Genomic DNA, 24,513 nt, shown 5'->3' with positions numbered 1-24,513 from the left:
ACTTTGGGAGAAAACCCATAATCCCATTCTCTCAGAAGAGATCATATATAAGCCCAGTCAAGGGAATTCAGCTGAATTAGATTGAGAGAGGAACACTCTGGGAAGAAGTCCACAAGCCCACTCTTGGAGGCAAGTCAGATTCATTCTACTTTGTGATCAATAATGATCTCTAGTTCTTCTTTGGTCATAAATTCCTTCCTCCTCCACAAGTCTGAGAGGTAAACTATCCTATGTTCCTCTAAATTATTTATGATCTCGTTCTTTATGCCTAAACCATGGACCCATTTTTATCTTATCTTGATATATGGTGTTAAGTGTGGGTCCATGCCTAATTTCTGCCATACTAATTTCCAGTTTTCCCAGCAGTTTTTGTCAAATAATGAATTCTTATCCCAAAAGTCGGGATCTTTGGGTTTGTCAAACATTAGATTGTTATAGTTATTGACTATTTTGTCTTGTGAACCTCGCCTATTCCACTGATCAACTAATCTATTTCTTAACCAATACCAAATAGTTTTGGTGACTGCTGCTTTATAATAGAGTTTTAGATCAGGTACTGCTAGGCTACCTTCATTTGATTTTTTCTTATTTTCAATTTTATTCATCTCTCCTTTTATTTTCAGAATTTCAAATCTGGTATTTAATTGGGGGTTTTAATCTGTTCTTTTTCTAGTTTTAGTTGCATGTCCAATTCATTGATCTTCTCTTTCTCTATTTTATGCAAGTAAACATCTAGAGATATAAAACTTTCTCTAAGAATGGCTTTGCCTGCATCCCATAAATTTTGGTATATTTTCTCATTATTTCCATTCTCTTGGATGAAATTATTGATTGTGTCTATGATTTATTGTTTCACTCACTCTTCAGAATTATATTATTTCTTTTCCAATTAATTTTGGTCTACTTTCTTCTGCCCTTTTACTATATGTAATTTATTGCATCATGATCTGAAAAAAATGCATTATTTCTGCCTTTCTACATTTGATTTTGAGGTTTTTGTGCCCTAATGCATGGCACCAATTTTTTTGTAGGTTCCATACTAAAAGCATTTTCCTTTATGTCTCCATTTAATTTTCTCCAAAGGTCTATCATACCTCATTTTTCTAAAATTCTATTTGCCTCCTAAATTTTTTCTTATTTATTTTGTGATTCAATTTATCTAGTTCTGACAGAGCAAGGCTGAGATCCCCCACTAGTACAGTTTTGCTGTCTAATTCTTCCTTGCAGCTCTCAACTTCTCCTCTAGGAATTTGGATGTTATATCACTGATTATTACTTCATTATCTATGGTACTCTTTAGCAACATGTAGTTTCCTTCTTTATCTCTTTTAATTAGATTTTTGCTTTTGCTTGATCTGAAATCAGGATTACCAGTCTTTTTACCTTTACTCTACCTATATCACTCTGCTTTAAATGTGTTTCTTGTAAACAACATATTGTAGAATCTGGCTTTTAATCCAGTCTGCTATCCAGTTCCATTTTATGAGAGAGTTCATCCTATTCATTCACAATTAAAATTACTAACTATGTATTTCCCACTATTTTACTTTCCACAAGTTATGCTTTTCTCTTTTCTTTCCCCCTTCCCCTGTGCACCAGTGTTTTGCTTCTGTCTACCACCTCCCTCAAGCAGCCCTCCTTCTTATTTAATCTTTCCCCTTCTACTTGTTTTCCATTCTTTAGCTTCCCCTTTTCCTTTCCCCTTTTTCCTCCTGTTTCTCTATAGGTTGAGACAAGTTTCTCTATATATCAAATTAAATATGTCTGATATTCTCTCTTTAAGCCAAATACCTTGAGATGAATGAAGCTTCACATAATATTCAGTCCCCCTCTGCTTTTTCCCTTAATTGTAATAGCTTTTTTTCCTGCCTGTTCTAGATGATGGAATTTACCCCATTTTAACTCCTTTTTCTTCTCCCAGTACAATCCCCTTTCCACTCCTTATAATATCATCCCAATAAAGTCAAATTATACCTACACTCTCTAAGCATATGCTATCAAAGATACAGTTCTCAAGAGTTAAATATATCACATTCCCAAAGTGGAATGTAAACATTTTAACCTTTAAGAAACATAGTTTATTTTTTTCCTTTTATATCTCTTTATGCTTCTTTTGAATTCTGTATTTGAAGATCAAATTTTCTGTTCAACTCTACTCTTTTCATCAAAAATAATTGAAAATCCTCTATTTCATTGAATGTCCATCTTTTCCTCTAAAAATATGGCTTAGTTTTGCTGGATATTTGATTTTCTGGTTGTAGTCTAAGCTCCTTTGCCCTCTGGAATATCACATTTCATGCCCTTAGATCCTTTAGGTCCTAGGGAATCCTGAGTATGACTCCTTGGTATTTCAATTTTTTCTTTCTAGCTTCTTGCAGTATTTTCTCCTTGATCTGATAATTCTGGAATTTAGCTATAATATTCCATGGAATTTTCATTTTGGGATCACTTTCAAATGGTGATTAGTAGAGTATTTCAATGGCTATTTTACCCTCTGGTGCTAAGGCATTAGGGAAATTTTCCTTGAAAGATGATGTTTGAGTAGGCTCTTTTTCTCATCATGGTTTTCAGATAGTCCAATATTTCTTAGATTGTCTCTATTTTTGTGTTTTATTTTACTGTTTTGTTTATTGGATTTCCCCCCCTATTTTTTCCATTTCACCAATTCTATTTTTAAGGAGTTGTTCTCCTTTTCCATTTTGCCAATTCTGTTTTTCAAGGAATTGTTTTCTTTTTTCCATTTCACCAAATTTTTAAAGTAATTAAAAAAAAAATTTCTGTGTTTCCATTTCCAAAGCTCTCATTTCCTTTCCCTATTTTTCTTCTCCTCTTTTAAGATCCTTTTTGAATTCTTCCAAGAGAACCTTTTGAATTAGAGGCCAACTCATATCACCCTTTGAGGATTCATCTGGAGACATTTTGTTTTTCAAATTTTTGTTTTGTAAGGGTTTGAGGTCTGGCCTTTCCTGTCTCTATAATAGCTATCTATGATCAGAGCCTTTTTTGGTTTTTTTGCTCCTTTTTCAAGGTTGAGGGTCTAGTCTTAGGGCAAAGGGTGACAGGGTCTTCACACTGCCCTAGAGCTAGTGCTGCCAGCTTCCTTCCATCACTGGGTGTATGTGGCTAAGTCCCGCTTGTTGTGCTGGGGTTCAGGGGCTATTTGCCTTCTATGGTTGTGTAGGATGTCTCCTGGTTAAGTTTGCTGATCCACTGGCTTTTGAACCAGGACAGAGTAGCCAAGATTGCTGTATTTTGGCTAAAAGCCTCACACTAGATTACCATTGTGTGCAAAGGCCTCTCCACTATAGGCTGCCTACAGTGTGCCTGCGCTGGGCTTCATCTTCCTCTGCTCAATTGAGAAAAAACTTTCCTGAAGTTCTTCCAAAATATTTTCTGCTGGAAATTTGTTACCCTCCAAATATGTGTGGATTCTGTCACTCCAAAACCCGTTCAGAGGCTTGATCTGGTGTTGATTCTGAGGGAAGCCAGGAAGAACCCAGACAAAGACCTGTCTCCTGCCATTTTGACTCCACCCCCACAGTTCAGCTTTTAAAAATGAGCCCTGATCATAAAAACTACTATGGCAACAGGGAAGAGCAAAACACATCCTTTTTTATACAGTACATGTCAAAATGTTTACATGGAAAATCTCAACAGGGAATATGAATTGGGCTCAAGCCAAAAAAGTTCTCTTAGAAGAACTCAAAAAGAATTTTGAAAAATAAAGTAATTAATAGAAGAAAAATGGGGAAAAGAAATGAGAGTAATGCAAGAACATGATGAAAAAAGAGTCAGCAGCTTGGGAAAAGAAGCACACAAAAGTTGACTGAAAAAAACCCAAATAACTAAAAAATAAAACTGGCCAAATTTGGGGTGGAAAATGGGTGGGGGGGGGGGGGGGGATGGGGGAAGGGAGAGAGACAGAGATAACCTATTGAAGAAAACAGTTCCTTTAAAAGCAGAATTGGCCAAATGGAAAAGGAATTACAAAAGCTAACTGAAAAAAGATAATTTCTTAAAATTGGAATTGGGTAAGTGGAAACTAATGACTCCATGAAACATGAAGAGTCAGAAAACAATGTCAAAAGAATAAAAAACAAAACAAAACAAAAAACAGAAGAAAAACAACTGACCTAGAAAAAAGATTCAGGACAGATAATTTAAGAATGACTGAACTGTTGGAATCCTTACAAACTGCTAACTAATTAGAGTTGATCTAATCTTACAAGAAGATGTTTTGGGCAGAACCTGAAACAAGGTACTAAGTAGAACTAATTAATACAAGGCTTGTGTTCACACCTTTACTCATTGGAGTTCACAAGTATGGAAGTTTCACAAAGTAAACTTTGTAACTTTATGAATTCACACCTCCCTTGAAGCTCTTAGGGCCAGAGAGCACTTTGGGAGAAAACCCATAATCCCTCTCTCGTATCCCACAATTCCTCCCCTCTTGTATAAAAGAAACAGACAGAGGCTCTCAGTCAGATTTCAGCGGAATTACGCCAGAAGCCCTCTCTCCGAGGCAAGGCAAGAGAGAATATATTTTCCACTTGGCTGGCTGGTCGCAGAAGAGAGTACAGCTGGACTTGAGAGGAGCACTCTGGTGCAGACAGAGAGCACTTTGACAGATTTCACCGGAATGACATGAAGAGTGGAGCTGGCTGGAGGCTGAAGAAAGCAGAGGCAGAGGCTGAAGGACAGAACCTTTGATTTTGGAGACATTTGGAGGGCTCTAAGCTAAACCGGCTGTGTTTTGAGAAGAACAAGAACTCCAACATTTTGAACCCCACACTGAACTACCAAAAAACCATGATCAAAAAAGAACATAGTATCTTTCAAGAAATCATCAATAATAAATGCCCTGATAACCTAGAACCAGATGGTCAAAGAACTCACTGAAAGAAAACCCAAAATGAAAACTTCATGGAACATTGTAGCCAAAATTCAGAACTATAGGTGAAGGATTAAATACTACAAGCAGTCAGAAAGAAACAATTAAAATATCATAGAGTCACAGGATTACACAGGATTTAGCAGCTTCTACACTAAAGAACTAGAGGGCTTAGAATATGATATTTCAGAAGGCAAAAGAGCTTGGATTACAAACAAGAATCAACAACCCAGCAAAACTGAGCATTCTCTTTCAGGGGGAAATGATGGGACATTCAATGAAATAGGGGACCTTCAAACTTTCCTAATTAAAAGACTACAGCTGAAGAGAAAATATGATTTTCAATTACAAGATGGAAAAGAAGCATAAAAAGGTAAAACAGGAAAGGAAAAATATAACAACATGGTATTCAATAAGATTAAACTGTTGAAAATACTATGTTATGATCCACACTCAGTTCGCACAGTCCACTCTTTGGGTGTAGATGGCTCTCTTCATCATAAGACTATAGGAACTGGCCTGAATCATTTATTGTTGAAAATAGCCACGTCCATCAAAATTGATCATCGTATAATCTTGCTGTTGCTATTTACAATGATCTAATTGTATTTCCCACCATCTTATTTTCCCCAAGTTATACTTTTCTCTTTGCTTTTCCCCCTCCCCAGTATTTTGCTTCTGACTACCATCTGTCTCAAAACAGTACTTTCCTTTTTCTTTTCCCTCCTACTTCCCTAAAGGGTGAGACAAGCTTCTCTGTGAAGCTAAATGTGTCTGATATTCTCTCTTTGAGCCAGGTCTGATGAGAGTAAGATTTACACAATGCTCATTCCCCCTCCCTTATTTCCCTCAATTGTAAATAGGTCTTTTTTGCCTCTTCATGAGATGTAATTTACCCTATTTTAACACCATTTCGCTCTTCTTTCAGTAGAATCCCTCTGCCTCCTCTAGTTTCTTTTTTATATCACAATACAATCAAATTATATCTGTGCCCTCTAAATATACTCATAACAGAGATACAGATCTCCAGTGTTAAAAAGATCCTTTGAAGTAGAAGCTGCTAAGTCCTGGGTAATCTTGATTGTGACTTTTCAATATATGAATCATTTCCTTCTGGCTGCTTGTAATATTTTCTACTTAATCTAATAATTCTAAAATTTAGCTACAATGTTCCTTGGAGTTTTCATTTTGGGGTCCCTTTTCGGAGGTGACTGGTGAATGCTTTTAATGCTATTTTACTCTCTGATTCTAGAACATTAGGGTAGTTTTCCTTGATGATTTCCTGAAAGATAGTCTCTTTTTTTTTCATCATGGTTTTTAGGAAGTTCAATAATCCTTACATTGTCTCTCCTAGATCTATTTTTCAAGTCAGTGGTTTTTCCTAGGAGGTATTTTATATTTTCTTCTATTTTTTTGATTTCATTTGACTGGTTCTTGAAGTCTCATTGAGTCATTCACTGCCATTTGTTCAATTCTAATTTTTAGTAAATTATTTTCTTCAGTTAGCTTTGTTAAAAAATCTTTTTGCATTTGGCCAAATGAACTTTTAAATGAGGTGTTTTGTTTGTCAGATTCTTTTTTCATTTCCCAAATTCTGTTTTTCAACAAATTAGTTTCTTTTTCAAGATTTATCTTTTCCAAATCAAATTTCAAAATTTCTAATCTTTTTTCAAATCTATTAAGGAGTTACATGCTTTTTCCATTTTGTCAAATCTATTTTGTAAGGAGTTATTTTTTTTTTCCCATTTCACTAAATCTATTTTTTAAAGGAGCTTTCTTCAGATAATTTGTTTCCTTTTCCAAACTCTCTTGCAAAGTTCTTATTTCCTTCTCCTCCTCCTTTTTTTCTTCTCTCTTTTAAGATCTTTTTGAATTCTTCCAAGAGAGATGTGAGATGAGAGACTAATTCATATCACCCTTTGGTGCTTTATCTGGAGACAATGTGCCTTTAGGATCCTCAGGATTTGAGGTCTATTCTCTTTCTCCATAAAAGCTATCTGTGGTCAAAGTTCTTTTTGCTTTTTTGCTAATTTTTTTAAAAAGCTGAGGTCTGATCTTAAGACAAAAGTGAGATTGTCCCAAGCTTCTTCTATAGGGTGGCTTTACACTGTCCTGGACTAGTACTGCTGACTTCTCTCAGGTGCTGGGTAAGTGTGGCCAAGTGCCATGTTATTCTGGAGTCCAGAGCTCATTATTTGCATTGCATGCCTCACAGTTAATCTGCTGATCCCATGGCTTGTAACCAAAAGAGAGCAGCCAACACTGCTGTATTTTGTTTAAGAGCCTCCTGGTTAGATTTCCCCAATAGGGATTCCTCACCACCCTGGATCCTGTCCCTGTGCTGTACCTGTGCTTGGCCACCTCCTCTTGGAGGCTCAATTGAAACAGAGCTTTTCTGAAGTTCTTCCAAAATCTCTTTTGCTGGGAATGTTACACTCCAAATATTTGTGAGTTCTGGTACTCCAAAACCAGGAAAAGCTCAGATAAAGATCTGTCTACTCTCCACCATCTTAATTCTGCCTCCTTCCCTCCCCCCCCAAACCTGTAATTCTTAAGAACCGAATCTCTATTATAGCAGTTAGAAAAAAGAACTTAATAGGGTTTTGGGGGGGAAGGGTATTTAAGTTGATTTTGATGTGATGATAAAAAAATTTTAAGGGGTGATAAAAAGATTATGCTGAAAGGGGAGGCAGAATGGTATAAATTATATAACATGGGCTCTCTTTGACAATGAGATGATTCAAACCAGTTCAAATTGTTCAGTAATGAAGAGAATCAATTACACCAGAGAGAGAACTATGGGAAATGAGTGTGGATCACAGCGTAGCATCTTCACTCTTTCTGTTATTTGCTTGCATTTTTGTTTTCCTTCTCAGGTTTTTTCTTTCTTTCTAGATTTGATTTTTCTTGTGCAGCAAGATAACTATATAAACACACACACACCCACCCACCCACCCACCCACCCACCATGTATTGGACTATCTACCATCTACCCAAGGAGGGGAAAAGTTGGAACACAAGGTTTTGGCAAGGGTCAATGTTGAAAAATTATCCAGCAATGTTTTGTAAATAAAAAGCTATAATTTTTAAAAAAATTATATCACATGAAGAGTCATGAAAGATTTTTTACTATATAGTGAAAGAAGGGAGAGAGTGAGCATTGTTTGAACCTTACTCTTATTAGATTTGGCTCAAAGACAAAATAACAACACACTCAGTTGGCTAGAGAAATTCAGCTTACCCTGTATGGAAGGAGGAGGGGAAAGGAGAAAGAAAAGGGAAGCGGGCACTAATAGAAGTAGATGGGGAAAGGGCAAAGAAGAGGGAGGGGATGAGAAAGGGAAAAGCAGACTGCAAGAGGCAATAGTTAAAAGAAATCAGTATTATTATTATTATTCAGCATTTTTATTAACTTAGATACTAAAACACAGATGATACAAATATTTCTACATAACAATGCTACTAATACCTAAGAAATCAGTAATAGAATTCATGAATTTTGGCAAATTAAAGGCATAATTCATTTTTTCTTAAAGACAACAGTTTTTTTTGACAATGATCAAAATCTTCAATTACTTTAAGTCCTGAGTTTGGCCTTTAAAACGGGGCTAAAACATAATTTCAAAAAGGCTGGATGGAGAAATGAGACAGAGAAAGGATACACAAAGACACAGACTTAATTTTCAGAGGAAGACCTATGAAACTGTATGATTCCCTTGGGGAATTACCTGAATCAAGAAAATGGCAGAAATATCCCTTTACTGTTATATACCCAGGTGTAATACATAGTTCCCAAGAAAAAGTAGAACCTAAGAGAGGATTATAGGAAGACGGTGAAGTAATCTGCAAATTCCAGATTTCCCACACAAGTAAGACAAAATAACACCACAGATTGAATGTTCAGCAGTAAAAAATAAACAAGAATTAGGGTAGAAGAGTAGTCTTCTTGGTTTAACCAGAGGATATCCCAAGATAAATTCCAGGACAGAGGTTTGACTCCAATGAAATTAAACACCTTCAGGCAAGCTCTACTAAACTGCAAATCCTGTGGCCAAATTGGGAGACAGCCTGGCCCTAAGGTACAGGAGTTTTGACCTCCCTGAGAGTGTGAGGAGTCTGGTATCTGAGGAGGGGAAAACTGAGGGAATCTTAGGCTGATAAAGGTCACTAGCCCTAGCTGTGCTGCCTAGACACAGCCATGAGTAAGAAGGAACCATCACATGCAAGAAGTTATGAGGCAAGGATGCTCTTGGCTATGGGAACTTATAGGAGGGCAGAGTTCTTGGTTTCAGTGACAGGTCAGAGGAGAACTAAAGAAAGACATGAGGCCATACGCACTGTCCTCCACAGTCCAGAACTAAATATGATTATAATAACAATCTCCTATTTAGAAAATGAAAAGGCAAAGGAGAAAGAGCATAGAAACCAACCGTAGAAAGTTAATGTGGGAACAGAACAAATTGGAGTTCATCTTCAGAAGATAGTGAAGCAAAAAAAGCCTCTCCTAAAGAGTATCATCAAATAGTCACCTATCCAAAAAGAATTCATAGAAGAACTTTAAAAAAATACTTTAAAAAACAAATTGAGAGAGACTGATGGCGATAAAAGGAACAATCTAAGAAAAATAAGATTACTAAAAGAAAGCCAACTAACTGGGAAAGGAGATCCAGAAACTTAAAGGAAAACAATTTGTTGAAAATTAGAATTGGACAAGGGAAAAGCAGTGAAGGAACTAAGATATAATAAAACAAAATATAAATAAAAAATAATAGAATGTGAAACATTTCATAAAAAAAGCAACCAATCTGGAGAACAGATAAAGAAAACATGACAACACTTTATATAAAATTGTTTTTTTCTTGTTGCTTGTAATTATTTTCTCCTTGAGTTGGGAGTTTTGAATTTGGCTATGATATTTCTGTACGTTCCTCATAGAATCTCTTTCTAGATGTGATCAGTAGCTGTGTTCAATTTCTACTTTCTCTTGTTGTTCTAACACTCCAGGACAATTTTCTTTAATTATTTCTTGTATTATTGTATCAAGATTCTTTTTTTGATCATAGCTTAAAAAGAAAACAAATAATAGAAGAACAAAAGAATTGGAGTTGTAGCTGAAAATATACCCAACAAAGTTAAGCATAATCCTGAATGAAAAAAAACAAACCCTGAAATTCAGTGAATTGCCAGATTTCAGGATTTTGTTGCGAAAATCCCTTAACAAAAAATCTGACATACAAGATTCAAGGGAAATGTAAATATCAAAGACTATTTACAAGTAACTCAATAAAGATAAATGGTTTAATATGCAGAAATGTAAACCATGTAAAGATTAACATTGGTAATTGGGTAGTTTAAAATAAAGATTAGAATAGAACTGAGTATAACATGATTATAAATCACAAAACCATGTAGGAAGATAGTGTGATTATCTAATACAAATGAAATATGAGAAGAATTGACACAGGAATTAGATGGGCAAGAGAGTTGATAATTCTGAAATTCTACTCCTCAGAAATAGATTCTGGAAGAGTAGAAAAGTCTTCTAAATTCAAAAAGATAAGAGGCTAAGGAGATAGGGTAGAGAAAGAGGATGAGAGAAGGATTTTTAGAGGGAACTCATATCACATCAGATCTGGATTAAAGAGAAAGTATATACATTTAGAAGGGAGTAAAAGTCTTCTAAATTATAAAGAAATAAGGTAAGGGAAGGATAAAGTAGAAATATAGAAGGGTGGGCAGATTAATGGGAATGGAATAAAGAAGGACAAGATGGGGGAAAGAGGATAAAGGAAGAGATCCTTGGAGTGAGGATAAGTTAAATAATAAGACAACAAGTAGTGAGTAGAAGGAAAGCAGAAGAGTCAGGATGGATAGGAAATAAAGATCCACACAAACAATAATTGAGGAGTAGAATTTATTAAAAAAAAAAAAAAAGCAGGGTAATCATAATCTCAAAGTTATTGCTAAGATAAATTTATCCAAAAGAGAAAAATAGGGAAAGCATTATGTCAGCCATATTACTCAAGATTGGTTTAGACAATTTAAAAATAACTAAATGGTATAAGGTTGGAATGTTGGTATAGGAAATGATCAATGAGTGGTTTCAGGAAAATATGAAAATACTCGAACTTATGAAGGAAAATGTTATCCACCTGTAATATTCTTCTCTAAAATGCAATCTTCTCTTGTTGGGGTTTTCTTGGGGTTCTGTGGGAGCAGCCTTCGCTCAATAATCACTACAAATGTAGCCAGGAGTTAAAGTCCAAATTCTTTACTGTCTCTTTCAAAGTCTTGTCTCCTTCACTTGGGGTCGGCTAGTTTTCTGGAGGTCTTCCTCTCTCCTTGGTTCTGAGAGCTTACGCTCCTGCCTGCCTTCTCTGGCTCCTAAATCTGACAGACTGAATCTTGCCTGAGGCTTCCAGAGCTTCTAGTGTGCTTGTCCTTTTGGCCCTGAGAGCTTCTTGCCTATATGCCCCACAATGAGTATATATCAATCATTATATCACTAGGAAGCCATTATTTGTTATAGGATTAAATCAATGCTAAACTAGATTTAACCATTGTCTCCTCAATTCTACTTAGTACCTTGTTTCAATTCTGGCCCATAACATTTCCTTGTAGGATTAAATCAATCATACTGAACCATGCTGAATTAGATAACTATTGTCTCTATCAATCCCACTGACTTAGCACCTTATTTCAAGCTCTGGCCTGTAACATCTACCTTTAGAGAAAGAGGACAAACAAGCATAGAATGGTCTTACATAGATATATCTGAATGTATATAATATGTATAATAACATATATATATACATATGCATGTGTGTGTACATAAAAATATATTTGCGCTTAATTGTAGCCTTCTGGGGGAGGGGGAAGGAAGAACATAGAGAAAAAAAAGAATAAAGCAAAAAGTGCACAACAGAATAAAAGAATCGCTACAAAGCAGCAAAGACAAGATGGACAGCTCTGTGCACTATGTTTACCATTTATTATACATGCTTTCTTAAAAAGGAAATTTATGGCTTTACATTTTGAATTCTCTCCTATGTTCTGCTGTGCACATGGCTATGGTTTTTTCTATTCCTATTTTAATCTTAAATACATAATAAATTAAATACATAAATTTTTTAACAGAGGAAAAAGTAGAACCTATTTTATAGCAACCTTGAAATTTCTCCTCTTAACTAAGGGCAAGGAGAGGCAGGGTTTACAAAAATCAATCAGCAATTATTTATTAAAGAACCAAGATGGTGGAGTAAAAGCAGAGACTTGACTGACTTCTCCCCCAAACCTCTCCAAATTCACTGAAATAAACAAATTCTAGGGTGAGAAAACCTACAAAGAGATGGAGTAAAACAATTTTCCAGACCAAGAAAATGTAGGTCAGTAGCAAAAGTCTATTGAACAAGGATGAAAGTCCAGTACTGGCCATGAGGATTCCAAACCTCTCAGCCCATAGAACCAAGAAAAACTTAGGTCAGCAGGAAAAGTATGTTACACAGGTTGAGAATAGAGAACAATGTAGTGCAGGTTGTGTTTGATCCCAGCAAACCAGGAGTAGACGTTGGAGACACTGAATCACTAGCAGCAGCAGCTATTTCCAGAATTCTGTCCATAGACGATAAGGGGATAAAACAACGGGTCAGAAGAATTTACAGGTGTCTTTTTTGCTAGCACTGAGGTGGGACTAAGTTGCTTTGCCTACACATAGATTCAAGTCAAAGTCCTGAGTGGAAGTCTCAGAACAAGGAGGGGCTCTAACAGACATATTGGTAGTCTCCAAGAAAATTTTTTTTTGAAAATCCAAGTAAGAGGGGCAGCTAGGTGGCGCAGTGGATAGAGCACCAGCGCTGAAGTCCTGAGTTCAAATCTGCCCTCAGACACTTAACATTTCCTGGGTGTGACCCTGGGCAAGTCACTTAACCCCAATTGCCTCAGCAAAAAGAAAAAAAAAATCTAAGTAAGAGTGGCAAAGGAAAATTTTGGAAAAGAAATGAGAGGGATGCAAGAAAATCAAGAAAAATGAGTCAACAGGTCTGTAAAGGAGAGAGAAAAAAATACTGGAGCAAATAACATCTTAAAAAATAAATGAAGCCAAATATTAAAGGACATACAAAAAACTAACGAGAAGAATGACTTAAAAGGCAGAACTGATCAAATTGAGAGGCACAAAAATTAAATTAAAAAAAAACCTCCTTAGAAAGTATAATTGGACAAATGGAAAAGGAAGTACAAAAGCTCACTGAGGAAAATAATTTTTTGAAAATCAGAATTGAGCACATGGAAATTAATGACTTTAAGAGCTATCAAGAAACAAAAAAATAAAACCAAAAGCATACTAAAAATAAAAGACGTGAAATATTTTCCTGGAAAAACAAATGATTTGGAAAAGAGAATTCAGGAAAGATAATTTAAAAATTATTCAACTACTTGAAAGCCATGATCCAAAAACAAACAAAAAACCCAATCCTCCCCCCTCCCAATAACCTAAATATCATTTTTCAAGATTTATCAAGAAAAACTGCCCTGATATTCTAGAACCAGAAGGGAAAATAAAAATTCAAAGAAACTACTGTTTACCTCCTGAAAAAGATCCCAAAATGAAAAACTCAAATTCCAGAGCTCCTAAATTGAAGAAAAAATACTGCAAGCAGCCAGAAAGAAACACCTTAAATATCATGGAGTCCTACTGAGGATAATACAAAATTTAGAATCTTTTACATTGAAGAATCAAAGGACTGGGAATATGATAGTCCAGAAGGCAAAGGAAGTAGAAACACAGTTAAGAATCACCAATCCAGAAAAACTGAGTATAATCCATCAGGGAAAATGGTGGAATTCATGAAACAGAGGACTTTCAAGCACTTGTGATGAAAAGACCAGAGTTGAATAGAAAATCTGACTTTTAAATATTAAACTCAAAAGAAGCATAAAAAGGTAAACAGGAAAGTCAAAAGAGACTTAAAAAGGTTAAACTGTTTAATTTTTACATGGGAAGATGTTCTTTGTAACTCAGAAGAACTTTTTCATATTTGTGACTCAGAAGAACTTTTTCATCATTGAGGCACTTTGATAAAGTATGTATATAAACAGAGGGCACAGGTGTCAGCTGAACATGAAGGGATTTCTAAAAAGCTTTTACAGTAGAGAAGAGGGAGGACATAAGGAGGAATGAGTGAACCTAATCCTTATCAGAACTGGCTCAGAGAGAATAATATACACATTCAAATAAGTATAGAACCTGGATATTTCTTTAATATACTATGTGACCATGAGCAAGTCGCATTACTTTTCAAAATCTCAGTTTCCTCATCTATCAAAATGAGAATTGACCCAGAAAGTCTCTGATGTTCCTCTTTCAGCATAGAACTATGACCCTAAGAATGTAAGATAATAAATACTTATCGACCACTCGTTTGTGATAACATTAAGTATGTATAAAATGTATTTTGGCAAAGGATATTAAACTAGAATAACACCCTTACATCTACATCAGATATAAAATTATAGTCATTATATAAGTCATAATGTCCCTTTTTTAAGTAGGAAGAAATGAGGCTTTAGAGGGAAACAGTAAATTCTTAAAACCAAGGGAATTTCACTCTTTCCCATTAATTATTTTAATGAAAAATATGACTGACTACACAATTTTAATCCTGATTTAATCGCAGTTAAAATCAAGATTATTTGCCTACTTTACCTCTGCTATTGCTTTCTGGATAGGCACATGTTGGTTTTTGTGGAGAGCGTCGTATATCTGAATTAAGGAAAGGCTTATCAGGTGGATAGACTACATATGAAGATGCAGACAGTCGAACCATGGCTGCAGTAGACAGAGGTGGTTCAGGTAGGATGTTCTGAAAAAATGAAACAGTTTTAAGTTTAGTTAATGATGAATGTTAGTAAATATTTTTAATAGAGCTTTTAAGAGTAACAATGAGTTTTGGCAATAGCAGAACTCAAATTTGTTCTTCAATCTGCTACCTCTGAATACTGTAAAAATAGTTCAGCATTCTCATTTCTAAAGCAAAAGAAAACCAATTATTTCATGCTTACCAACATATAATGACACAAGTACTACAAAAGCAAAGGAAAGAAAATTTAATTATTAGCATTTTTGGATGTCTTAAACCACTTATAAATACTATTTAGGTTTGTTTAAACTATAGCTTATATATGGAATTTTTATTATCATATTTATTAAAAGACAAAAAACATACTTTAAAAAAGACTACAATAATCAATCCTTTGAACAAAGTGTTTTATGCACAGTACTGCAAAACAAATTTAAAGAATAGTTCCTACCTTCAACTAATCAATATAGTTAGAAAGACCATCAAGATAGTCAGACAATATTAAAGTTTGCTGACATCTCTTTGTAGTCTTAATCTTCTTAAAGAAACACTAAAAACAACACATATTGTTTTCTCCAAGAGACAGACCTATCATCCCCATTTTTACTAATCTTCAATCTTTGTACAGACAAACACGTGACCATGTTGGTCAACCCCAAAATAAATAATAGACAAATGGCTAGATAAATGAATAAATATGTAACACTTGGTGCTCTGAATTTTTCATTTTACTATCAGGAGGTAGCTATTATTCCTTATTTAGTCCTCTAGGATTGTGTCTTAGATGCAGAGTTCCTACTTCCAACAATTAAATTTCTTGAAATGTTTTGTCTAGGCTCTTTTTATGGCCACTGCATTCAAATAATTCAATGGGTCTTAACTTTTTTCTCCTTAATTTGTTTTCTAGTAGTTTTTGATATGAGATATCTATGTTTTCTTTTGTTTTTAATCTTTTGACTTTATTTTAAAATTTATCTCATGGAGTTACAGGCTTCTATTTGATCTATTCTAATTTTCTGGGAGTTTGTTGCTTGGATAAGATTTTATACCTCTTGTGCCAAGCTATTAATTATCCTTCCAATTGTTTCTTCCATGGTCTTCTTTATTTTTTTTTTCTCCTCTGGGACATTCACTGTTAAAGATATTTATAAACTCTTTTTTTTTTTTTTTGAAAACTATTGCTTCATCTTTTCCAGGAATTCTAGTTGAGTTTGAGCTCAAACCATGCTTTTCTTTGAGGCTTTTTCTGTAGATGCTTTAAAAATTATAACTTCTAGATTTGAGTTTTGAGAATCCTTGTGACCACAATAACCCTTTTCTTTTTTTAGTAGAATTCTTGTTTTGCTTGGGTGGTGGGCTGGACAAATGGAAGAGCAATGGAGGGACTGAAGTTCCCAGAAAGAACAAAAAATATGGTAAAGACAAACAAGGCAGAAAGAAACAGGAGTCACGTGGGAAAATTCAGGGTCATGAAAATAACACAGTTAAAAAGTAAAATTATTCTTCTGGAGCTTATGAGGTTTGATTAATGAAGAGGGCATGATATTCAGTCTCTTTCTCCATTTCCTCCCAATCTTATTTTATACTGAGTCATTAAGCTTAATTTTAGAATCATAGATTTAGAGATTCAAGAGACCCTAAAGGCAATCTATCCAACCTCCCTCTTTTTTTTTTTTACACATAAAGAAATTAAAGTCTCTCAAATTGCACTTTAATTGCTTTAATACTTTTCTCAAATTTTTTCTATTGTTTTTCATTACTGAATCAGTTTGAACTGAATGAAAGTTTCAGAGGTTATTTTATCCAACCTGTATCTTAATAAGACTCTCTAATATACGTCTAGTTTATTATCATTCTTCTAGTGAGGAATGATGCACTACCTTCTGGTATGGTCCAATAGAATTATTGATAGTTCTATTTATGAGGAAGTTTTCCCTTACAAAAGGGAAGTTGCTAAACTTCAATCCTTGTTCCTAGTTGGGGACAAGCAAACAAATTCCTTTTTCCACAACAGCCCTTGAAAGAACTAGTTTTAAGCAAATTGTTTTCTGAATATCATCTCATTTTATTCTCACTCAACCCTAAAATAGGTGGCATCATTATTATCCCCATCCAGCAGATAAAGAAAGAGGCACAGAATGGTTAGCTGATTTGTCCAGGATCACACAGCTGTCTAAAACTAGATTTAACTTCAAGTCTAGATACAACATCCAATCTACTATCTAGCCATCTTAAATACTTGAAGACAATTATCATGTCATTCAATTTGTCTATTCTCCAAGTTAACTAGCCCTATGACATGATTTTGAAGATGGTTCAATTCTTTTCTATATGCTTTGAAGTTAGTCAATGCACTTCCTATAATAAGGAAATCTAGGACTAAACAGAAAAGATTTAGCCATTATTAAAACCTATTATGTCTTTTTCTTTCATTGTTATAGCATACTATTAAATATTCTGAATTTGTGGTCCATGAAAACCCTTAGATCTACTTATGTATTTGTGAAGTAGGTTTTTGAAGCCATATAATAAGACTTTTTTTTTTTTTAAGGTCTATGTATTCTATTTAATTGGATTAACTTTGATACCATTTAGCTCCTGAGAGTCTCATTAAATTTGTTAGCTAGTTAAGAATACTAAGTTTTGTAATCATCTGCTTATGCCATCAACATTAATACCCTGTCTAAAGTACTGTTAATCCCTGGGTAACTCCATTGCAAACTTCAATGCAAACATTGCAAGCTGAGAGTGAAGCAACAATGATTTCCATTCAGATTCAGTCAACCAATCAATCCTGAATTCACCTGTGTACTAAGATTATAAAATCTGAGCTGGAATGAATCTCATTGGCAATATATAGTACAATTCCTTCGCTTTATAGATACAAAAATTGATTCAAATCCCATTTCCATTTTGTACCTAAAAAATGGATTATTTAGGAGGAGTCTGAGAAGATGACAAAGTAGGTCTGAAAATTTCTACCTCTCCAGAACAAAACTGAGCTTTTAGGACGAACATAGATCAATGAAAAAACAAGTAATACTTGGAGCAGAAGAGGAGTCCTCTTGGGATAACCCTGGGAAGACCCTTAAAAAGATCCCAAGTCAAGGTATATAACTGGTGTGAAGTGTAAACACTTTCAGGGTAGCTCTACAAAAACACCAAGTGGGGAGTCCTAGGTCTAGCTGGGTTTGACTGGATCCTCAGACTGAACCACAGTTAACTTTCCCTCCTGGACAGAGTCCCAAAAAATTGAGGGAATTTCAACTGAATAGGAATATTAGGCTCAGCTGTGCTACTGACTCATGACTAGTTGAGAAGGAACCAGCACCTCCTGTCCATCTCCCCCTCCACCCCACCATGAGTACAGAAGCAGTGGGACAAGGATGCTTACTGGCTGCAGGCAGTAGCAGGAGAGTGAAACTTTTGGTTTGAGGTTCCAGGTGAGAGGGGAAAGATGAAGTGAAGCTACTGGCACCATCCTCCCTCCCTACTCCCCCCAAGATTAGAGATGCTTATACCAAGAGTTCTTATTTAAAAAAAATGAACAGGCAAAGAAAGACCCCAACCATAGAAACTTACTATGAATATGGGGAAGACAAGGATTTACCTTCAGAGGAGGATAGTGAAGTGAAAAATGTCTCTTCTACCCTAAAGAATAATGTTAAATGGCTATCTGTCCACAAAGAATTTATAGAACTCAAAAAATTCTTTTAAAATTGAATGAGATTGATTGAGGAAAAACTACAAGGAGCCATTCAAGAAAAATAAGATTATGGGAGGAAAAAACATAAGCAACTAGAAAAAGGAGATACAGTCTTGAAGAATAAAGTAATTCTTTGAAAATTAGAATTGGGCAAGGGGAAGCCAGTGAAGCTTTAAGAGGCTAAGAAATTACAAAATAAAATATAAAGAATGAAAAATAGAAAAGAATGTGTGAAACCATCTTGAGAAAAACAATAGCTCTGAAGAACAGATCAAGAAGAGAAAATATAAGAATAATTAGACTGGAATTTCAAGAGAATTAATGGAAAAAATGCAAATGAAAGTGGCCTAGCTGTACCAGATCATAAAGCAGTGGTCATCAAAAACATTTGATACTAGCTAAGAAATACAGAGTAGTAGATCACTGGCATAGGTTAGATCCACAATACACAATAATCACTACAATAATCTAGTGTTTAAAAAACCCAAGACACCAGTTTTTGGAATAAGAACTCACTATCTGACAAAAATTCCTGGTAAAACTGGAAAATAGCATGGCAGAAACTAAGCACTGACTAATATCTAACACCTACACCAAGCTTAAGTCAAAATGGGTTCATGATTTAGAAATAAACCCCATATATGTTATTATGATTATTTGTGATTATTATGATTCGATACTATAATCAAATTAGAAGAACAATAGTTTACCACTCAGATATAGAGGATGGCCAAATAAGAATTAGAAAACAATATAAAATGCAAAACGGATGGTTTTGATTACATTAAACAGGCTTTGCACAAACAAAATTAAAAAAAAAAAAGATTAACAGTGAGACAGAAAGCTGACAAAAAAATTTTACATCTAATGTACCTGACTTCTAAAATCTATAGAGAATTAACTTAAATTTATAAGAATACAAGCCATTACCCAATTGATAAATGGTCAAAGGGTATGATCAGACAATTTTCAGACAAAGAAATTTCTAGTCATATGAAAAAATGTTCTAAAACACTATTGATCAGAAAAATACAAGTTAAGACAATTCTGAGGCACTACTACACACATCTCAGTTTGCCTAAGGTGACAGGAAACGATAATGATAAATGTTAGAGGGGATGTGGGAAAACTGGGACACTAATAAGTTGCTGATGGAGTTGTGAACTGATCCAACCATTCTAGAGAGCAACATGAACTATGCCCAAAGGCTATCCAACTATGCATACTCTTTGATCCAGCAGTGTTTGTAATGGGTCTGTATCCCAAAGACATCATAAAAAAGGAGAAAGGATCCATATGTGCAAAAATCTTTGTGGCAGCCCTTTTTGTAGTGGCAAGGAACTGAAAACTGTGTGCTGTCCATTAATTGGGGAATGACTGGATAAGTTATGTTATGTGAATGTTATGGAATATTATTCTATAAGAAATGATGAGCAAAATGTTTGTGGCAGCCCTGTTTGTAGTGGCTAGAAGCTGGAAAATGAAAGGATGTCCATCAATTGGAGAATGGTTGAGTAAATTGTGGTATATGAATGTTATGGAATATTATTGTTCTGTAAGGAATGACCAGCAGGATGAATACAGAGAGGACTGGCGAGACTTACATGAACTGATGCTGAGTGAAATGAGCAGAACCAGGAGATCATTATATACCTCAACAACGATACTGTTTGAGGATGTATTCTGATGGAAGTGGATCTCTTCGATAAAGAGAGCCTTAATTGATCAAAGATGGACAGAAGCAGCTACACCCAGAGAAAGAACACTGGGAAATGCATATAAACTGCTTGCATTTTTGTTTTTCTTCCCGGCTTATTTATACCTTCTGAATTCAATTCTCCCTGTACAACAAGAAAACTGTCCGGTTCTGCACAAATATATTATATCCAGGATATACTGTAACCTATTCAATATGTAAAGGACTGCTTGCCATCTGGGGGAAGGGGTGGAGGGAGGGAGGGGAAAAATCGGAACAGAAATGAATGCAAGGGATAATGCTGTAAAAAATTACCCTGGCATGCATTCTATCAATAAAAAGATATTAAAATTAAAAAAAAAAAAAAGAAAAGAAAAATTACCCATGCATATGTTTTATAAACAAAAAGATTTAATTAAAAAAAGAAATCAGTCTGCTTAAAAAAAAAAAAAAAAAAAAGAAATGATGAGCAGTCTGATTTCAGAATAGCCTGAATTGATGCTAAGTGAAGTGAGCAGAAGAGAACATAGTACCCAGTAACAAGATTATGTGATGATCTGGCTCTTTTCAACAATGAGGTGATTCAAGGCAATTCCAATAAACCTGTGATGGAGAGAGCCATCTCCATCCAGAGAAAGAATTATGGTGACTGAATGTGGATCAAAGCATAGTATTTTCACTTTTTTTGTTATTATGATTATTTGTTGCTTGTTTTTTTTTCTTTCTCATGTTTTGATTTTTCCCTTTTGATCTGATTTTTCTTGTACAGTATGATGAATATGAATATGTTTAAAAGAATTGCACATATTTAACTATATTGGATTGCTAGCTATCTAGGGAAGGGAGGAAGAGGGAAAGGAGAAAGGAATTTGGAATACAAAGTTTTGTAAAGGTGAATGTTGAAAACTATGTTTTAATTTTTAAACTATTTAATGCCCCCTCTCCACAAAAAGAATAACTGTATTAAACAAATCAATTCAAATATGCTGAAACTTTAATTAGAACTGTACATGATTTATCAGCAGCTACACCAGAAGACCATGGGTCTGAAAATAATATATATCAGCAATCAAAAGAACTAGCCTGCAGCCAAAAATATATCCAGTAAAATTATCCATAATATTGAACAAACTTGGAGATTTTCAGGACATGTTTCAACCAAACCCAAACTTTATAGAAAATTAAACATATAAGAACCAACATTAAAAATAAATTTCAAGGGACTCAACATGGATAAATTGTTTTATGTTTTTTACATGGAAATGCATATATGTTTAAGGGTGGAGAATAAAAGAAAAACCTATAACAAGGCAAAGCAAAGATGAACAATCATGAATAGAATTTCTTCTCTTATTGTATGTACTTTCTTGAAATGGAAATTTATTGTGATATATTTTGAATCCTCCCTGATGTTCAGTTGGGCACATGACAATGTTTTCTCTTATTTTGTTGTTTTTTTTCCTTTTCTGTCATTCTTTTTCTATTTTTTCTTATTTTGTACTTAGTTTAATTTAAAAAAATTTATATTTGTTGTGGTCAAATGCTTTGCTAAAAAATAATCTGCAGCATTTCATTTTTCTATTAATCTAACAAGTCTGCAAAAAAAAAAAAGACAATGAGGTTATTAATCTGTGTAATCCAATTTTTAAAGATACAGTACCATTTTTTGGATTTTTTATCCCTAACACTTAACACAGACTCCAAGTATGTATTTAAAATGCTAAGTGACTGATTCCAATACTCAATCTTAATCTATCCTAAAAAAAACCAATACTTTCCCTTAATGAATCTCATGTCAACCAATTCTCATTGGAATTGCCTACATATAGGTTAACAGTTTTATTATTCTTGAAGAAGTGCATACCAAGAATGCTTAAGAAAAAAAAGATGGAAGGCAGAGCCAAGACAGTGGAGTAAAAGCAAGTACCTACCTGAAGTCTTTTCCAAATACCTTGATGTAATGACTCTAAACAAATTCTGGGAAGCAGAACCCACAAAAAGACAGTGAAAAAATTTTTCCAGCCCAAGTTGTGAGGAAAAGTCTATTGCAACCATAGTCAAAGTGGAGCACAATCTAGCAGAGGTTGTGTTTGGCCCCAGCATGCCAGGAGCAGGCCGTGGAGATGCTGAATTAGCAATAGCCGCAGCTACTTCCAGAATTCTTGAACCATAGACGGTAAGGGGGTAAAACAACTGGTCAGAAGGATTTTACCGAGTCTCTCTGCTAGCACTGAGGTGAGAATCTATTGCTTTGCCCATACTTGGATCTGAGCTACATTATCTGTGGTGGCAGTCTCAGAATACACCACACTAGAGATTGAGGCCACAGTAGTATGGAGACCTTCATTAGTTTCAGGGCAGAAAAGACAAGTTGTGGTCATCAGAATACAGGCCAGGAGAGTAATAAAGATAATTTTCATCACCCTGGAAAAAATGAAAACTTGAAGGTCCCTAGAAATTGTTTCTGAAAACAACTTCACAAAACCCGAGACTTGGGACAGGGCACTTTCCCTTTAGGACCCATTTTTCACAAAGAATTAAAAGTCAAGAAATAGGCTGGAAAAATGAGCAAACAAGAGAAAAAAATTCTGACCAGAAAGTAACAAAATCAAAGCTCCCTCAACCACAGCCTCCAAGAAAAATATGAATTGGTCTTAAACCATGGAAGAGCTCAAAAGGGATTTTGAAAATCAAGTAAGAGTGGTATAGGAAAAACTGAGAAGAGAAATGAGTGGGATGCAAGAAAATCATGAAAAATGATCCAGCAGTTTGGTAAAGGAGACAGAAAAAAATACTGAAGAAAAAGAAAATCTTAAAAAACCAGCTAAGATCAAATGGTAAAGGAAGTACAAAAAGACAACAAGGAGAAGAATGTCTTAAAAAACAAAACCGACCCAATGGAATAGGAGGTATAAAACTTAAGAAAATAATTCCTTAAAAATGGAATTGAGGATATGGAAATGAAAGATTTTATGAGAAATCAAGAAACAAAATAAAGCTCCCAAAATGAAAAAAATAAAAAGACAATGTGAAATATCTCACTGGAAAAACAACTCATCTGATGGTAGGTAAAACGATCCAGAAGACATAACTTTAAAAATTATTGGACTATCTGAAAACCATGATCAATTAAAAATAAAATAAATAAATAAATAACCAAGACATTCAAGACACCAACTTTCAAGATATTATCAGGGAAATCTGCCCTAATATTCTAGAACTAGAAGGGACAATATAAATTGAAAGAATCTACTGATCACTTCCTGAAAGAAATCCTAAAATGAAAACTCTCAGAAATATTATAATCAAATTCCAGAGCTCCCAAGTCCTAAAGAGAAAATACTGCAAACAGCCAGAAAAAAACAATTCTCAAGTATCTTGGAGCTACAGTCAAGATACCATAAGATTTAGCAGCTTTTTCATTAAAGGACTGGAGGGCTTAGAATGATATTCCAGAGGGCAGAGGAGGTAAAATTACTCTTTCCGGGAGAAAAATGGACATTCAATGAAATAGAGAATCCCAAAGATTCTTCCCCCTCTTCTTCCCCCAGGCAATTGGGGTTAAGTGATGTGCAACACAGCTAGGAAGTGTGAGAATTGATCTGAACTCAAGTCCTCCTAACTTCAGGACTGGTGCTCAAACATTCTTGATAAAAAGACCACAGCTGAATAGAAAACATGACTTTCAAATATAAAACTGAAGAAAAGTAATAAAAAAAAAAATTAACACTGTAAGGCAAATCAAAAGGGACTTAATAAGGCTAAACTGTTTATATTTCTAGATGGGAAGCAGTTAGAAGGAATTAAATATGAATTGAATGTGAAAGGATCTAAAAATATATAAGTTAAGGGTAAGAGAGGAATATACTAGGAGAAAGGAAAAGGGAGAGGTGGAATGGGGTAAATTACCTCACATAAGAGAGAGATAAGAAAAAGCTTTTATAGCAAAAGGGAAAATAAGAGGGAGTACAGAAGTGGTTCAGTGGGAAAAAATATATATACTCAAATATAGAAATCTATCTTCCCTATAGGAAAGTAGAAGGGGATGAGGAAAGAAAAGAGAGTGAGGGAGAAGATGATAAAAGAGAGGGAAGATTGGAAGAAGAGCTACTCAAGATGCAAAACACTTTTGAGGAAGAACAGAGTAAACAGAGAGGGAAATACAGTTAGCAATAGTAATTGTGAAAAAAAAATTGAAATATTTCCTTTGATAATGGCTTCATTTTTCAAACATATATGGGGAATAAATTAAATTTATAAAAGAATTATTTCCCCAAATGATAAATGATCAAAAGACATGAAAAGATTTCAGAACAGAAGTAATCAAAGCTAGGTATAGCCATATTTAAAATAGCTAGAATTC

The 24,513-nt window shown here is 34.7% G+C and overlaps 1 protein-coding gene across 3 annotated transcripts in view; it reads right to left on the bottom strand.

Moving 5' to 3' along the window:
* Positions 1 to 24,513, bottom strand: part of CEP57 (centrosomal protein 57) — a 71,932-nt gene that overhangs the window by 41,110 nt on the left and 6,309 nt on the right. For all 3 annotated transcript variants that reach the window (XR_007952099.1, XM_051986834.1, XM_051986835.1), the window contains exon 2: positions 14,595 to 14,751. Coding sequence is in view for 2 of the 3 variants with exons in the window: in XM_051986834.1 (XP_051842794.1) it covers positions 14,595 to 14,751 (157 nt within the window). In the remaining variant the exon portion in view is untranslated. The remainder of the gene's footprint in view (positions 1 to 14,594; positions 14,752 to 24,513) is intronic.

Source organism: Antechinus flavipes, chromosome 3, assembly GCF_016432865.1.
Source record: "Antechinus flavipes isolate AdamAnt ecotype Samford, QLD, Australia chromosome 3, AdamAnt_v2, whole genome shotgun sequence".
Lineage (NCBI taxonomy): Eukaryota > Metazoa > Chordata > Mammalia > Dasyuromorphia > Dasyuridae > Antechinus > Antechinus flavipes.
This window is presented reverse-complemented; position numbering and strand designations above follow the sequence as displayed.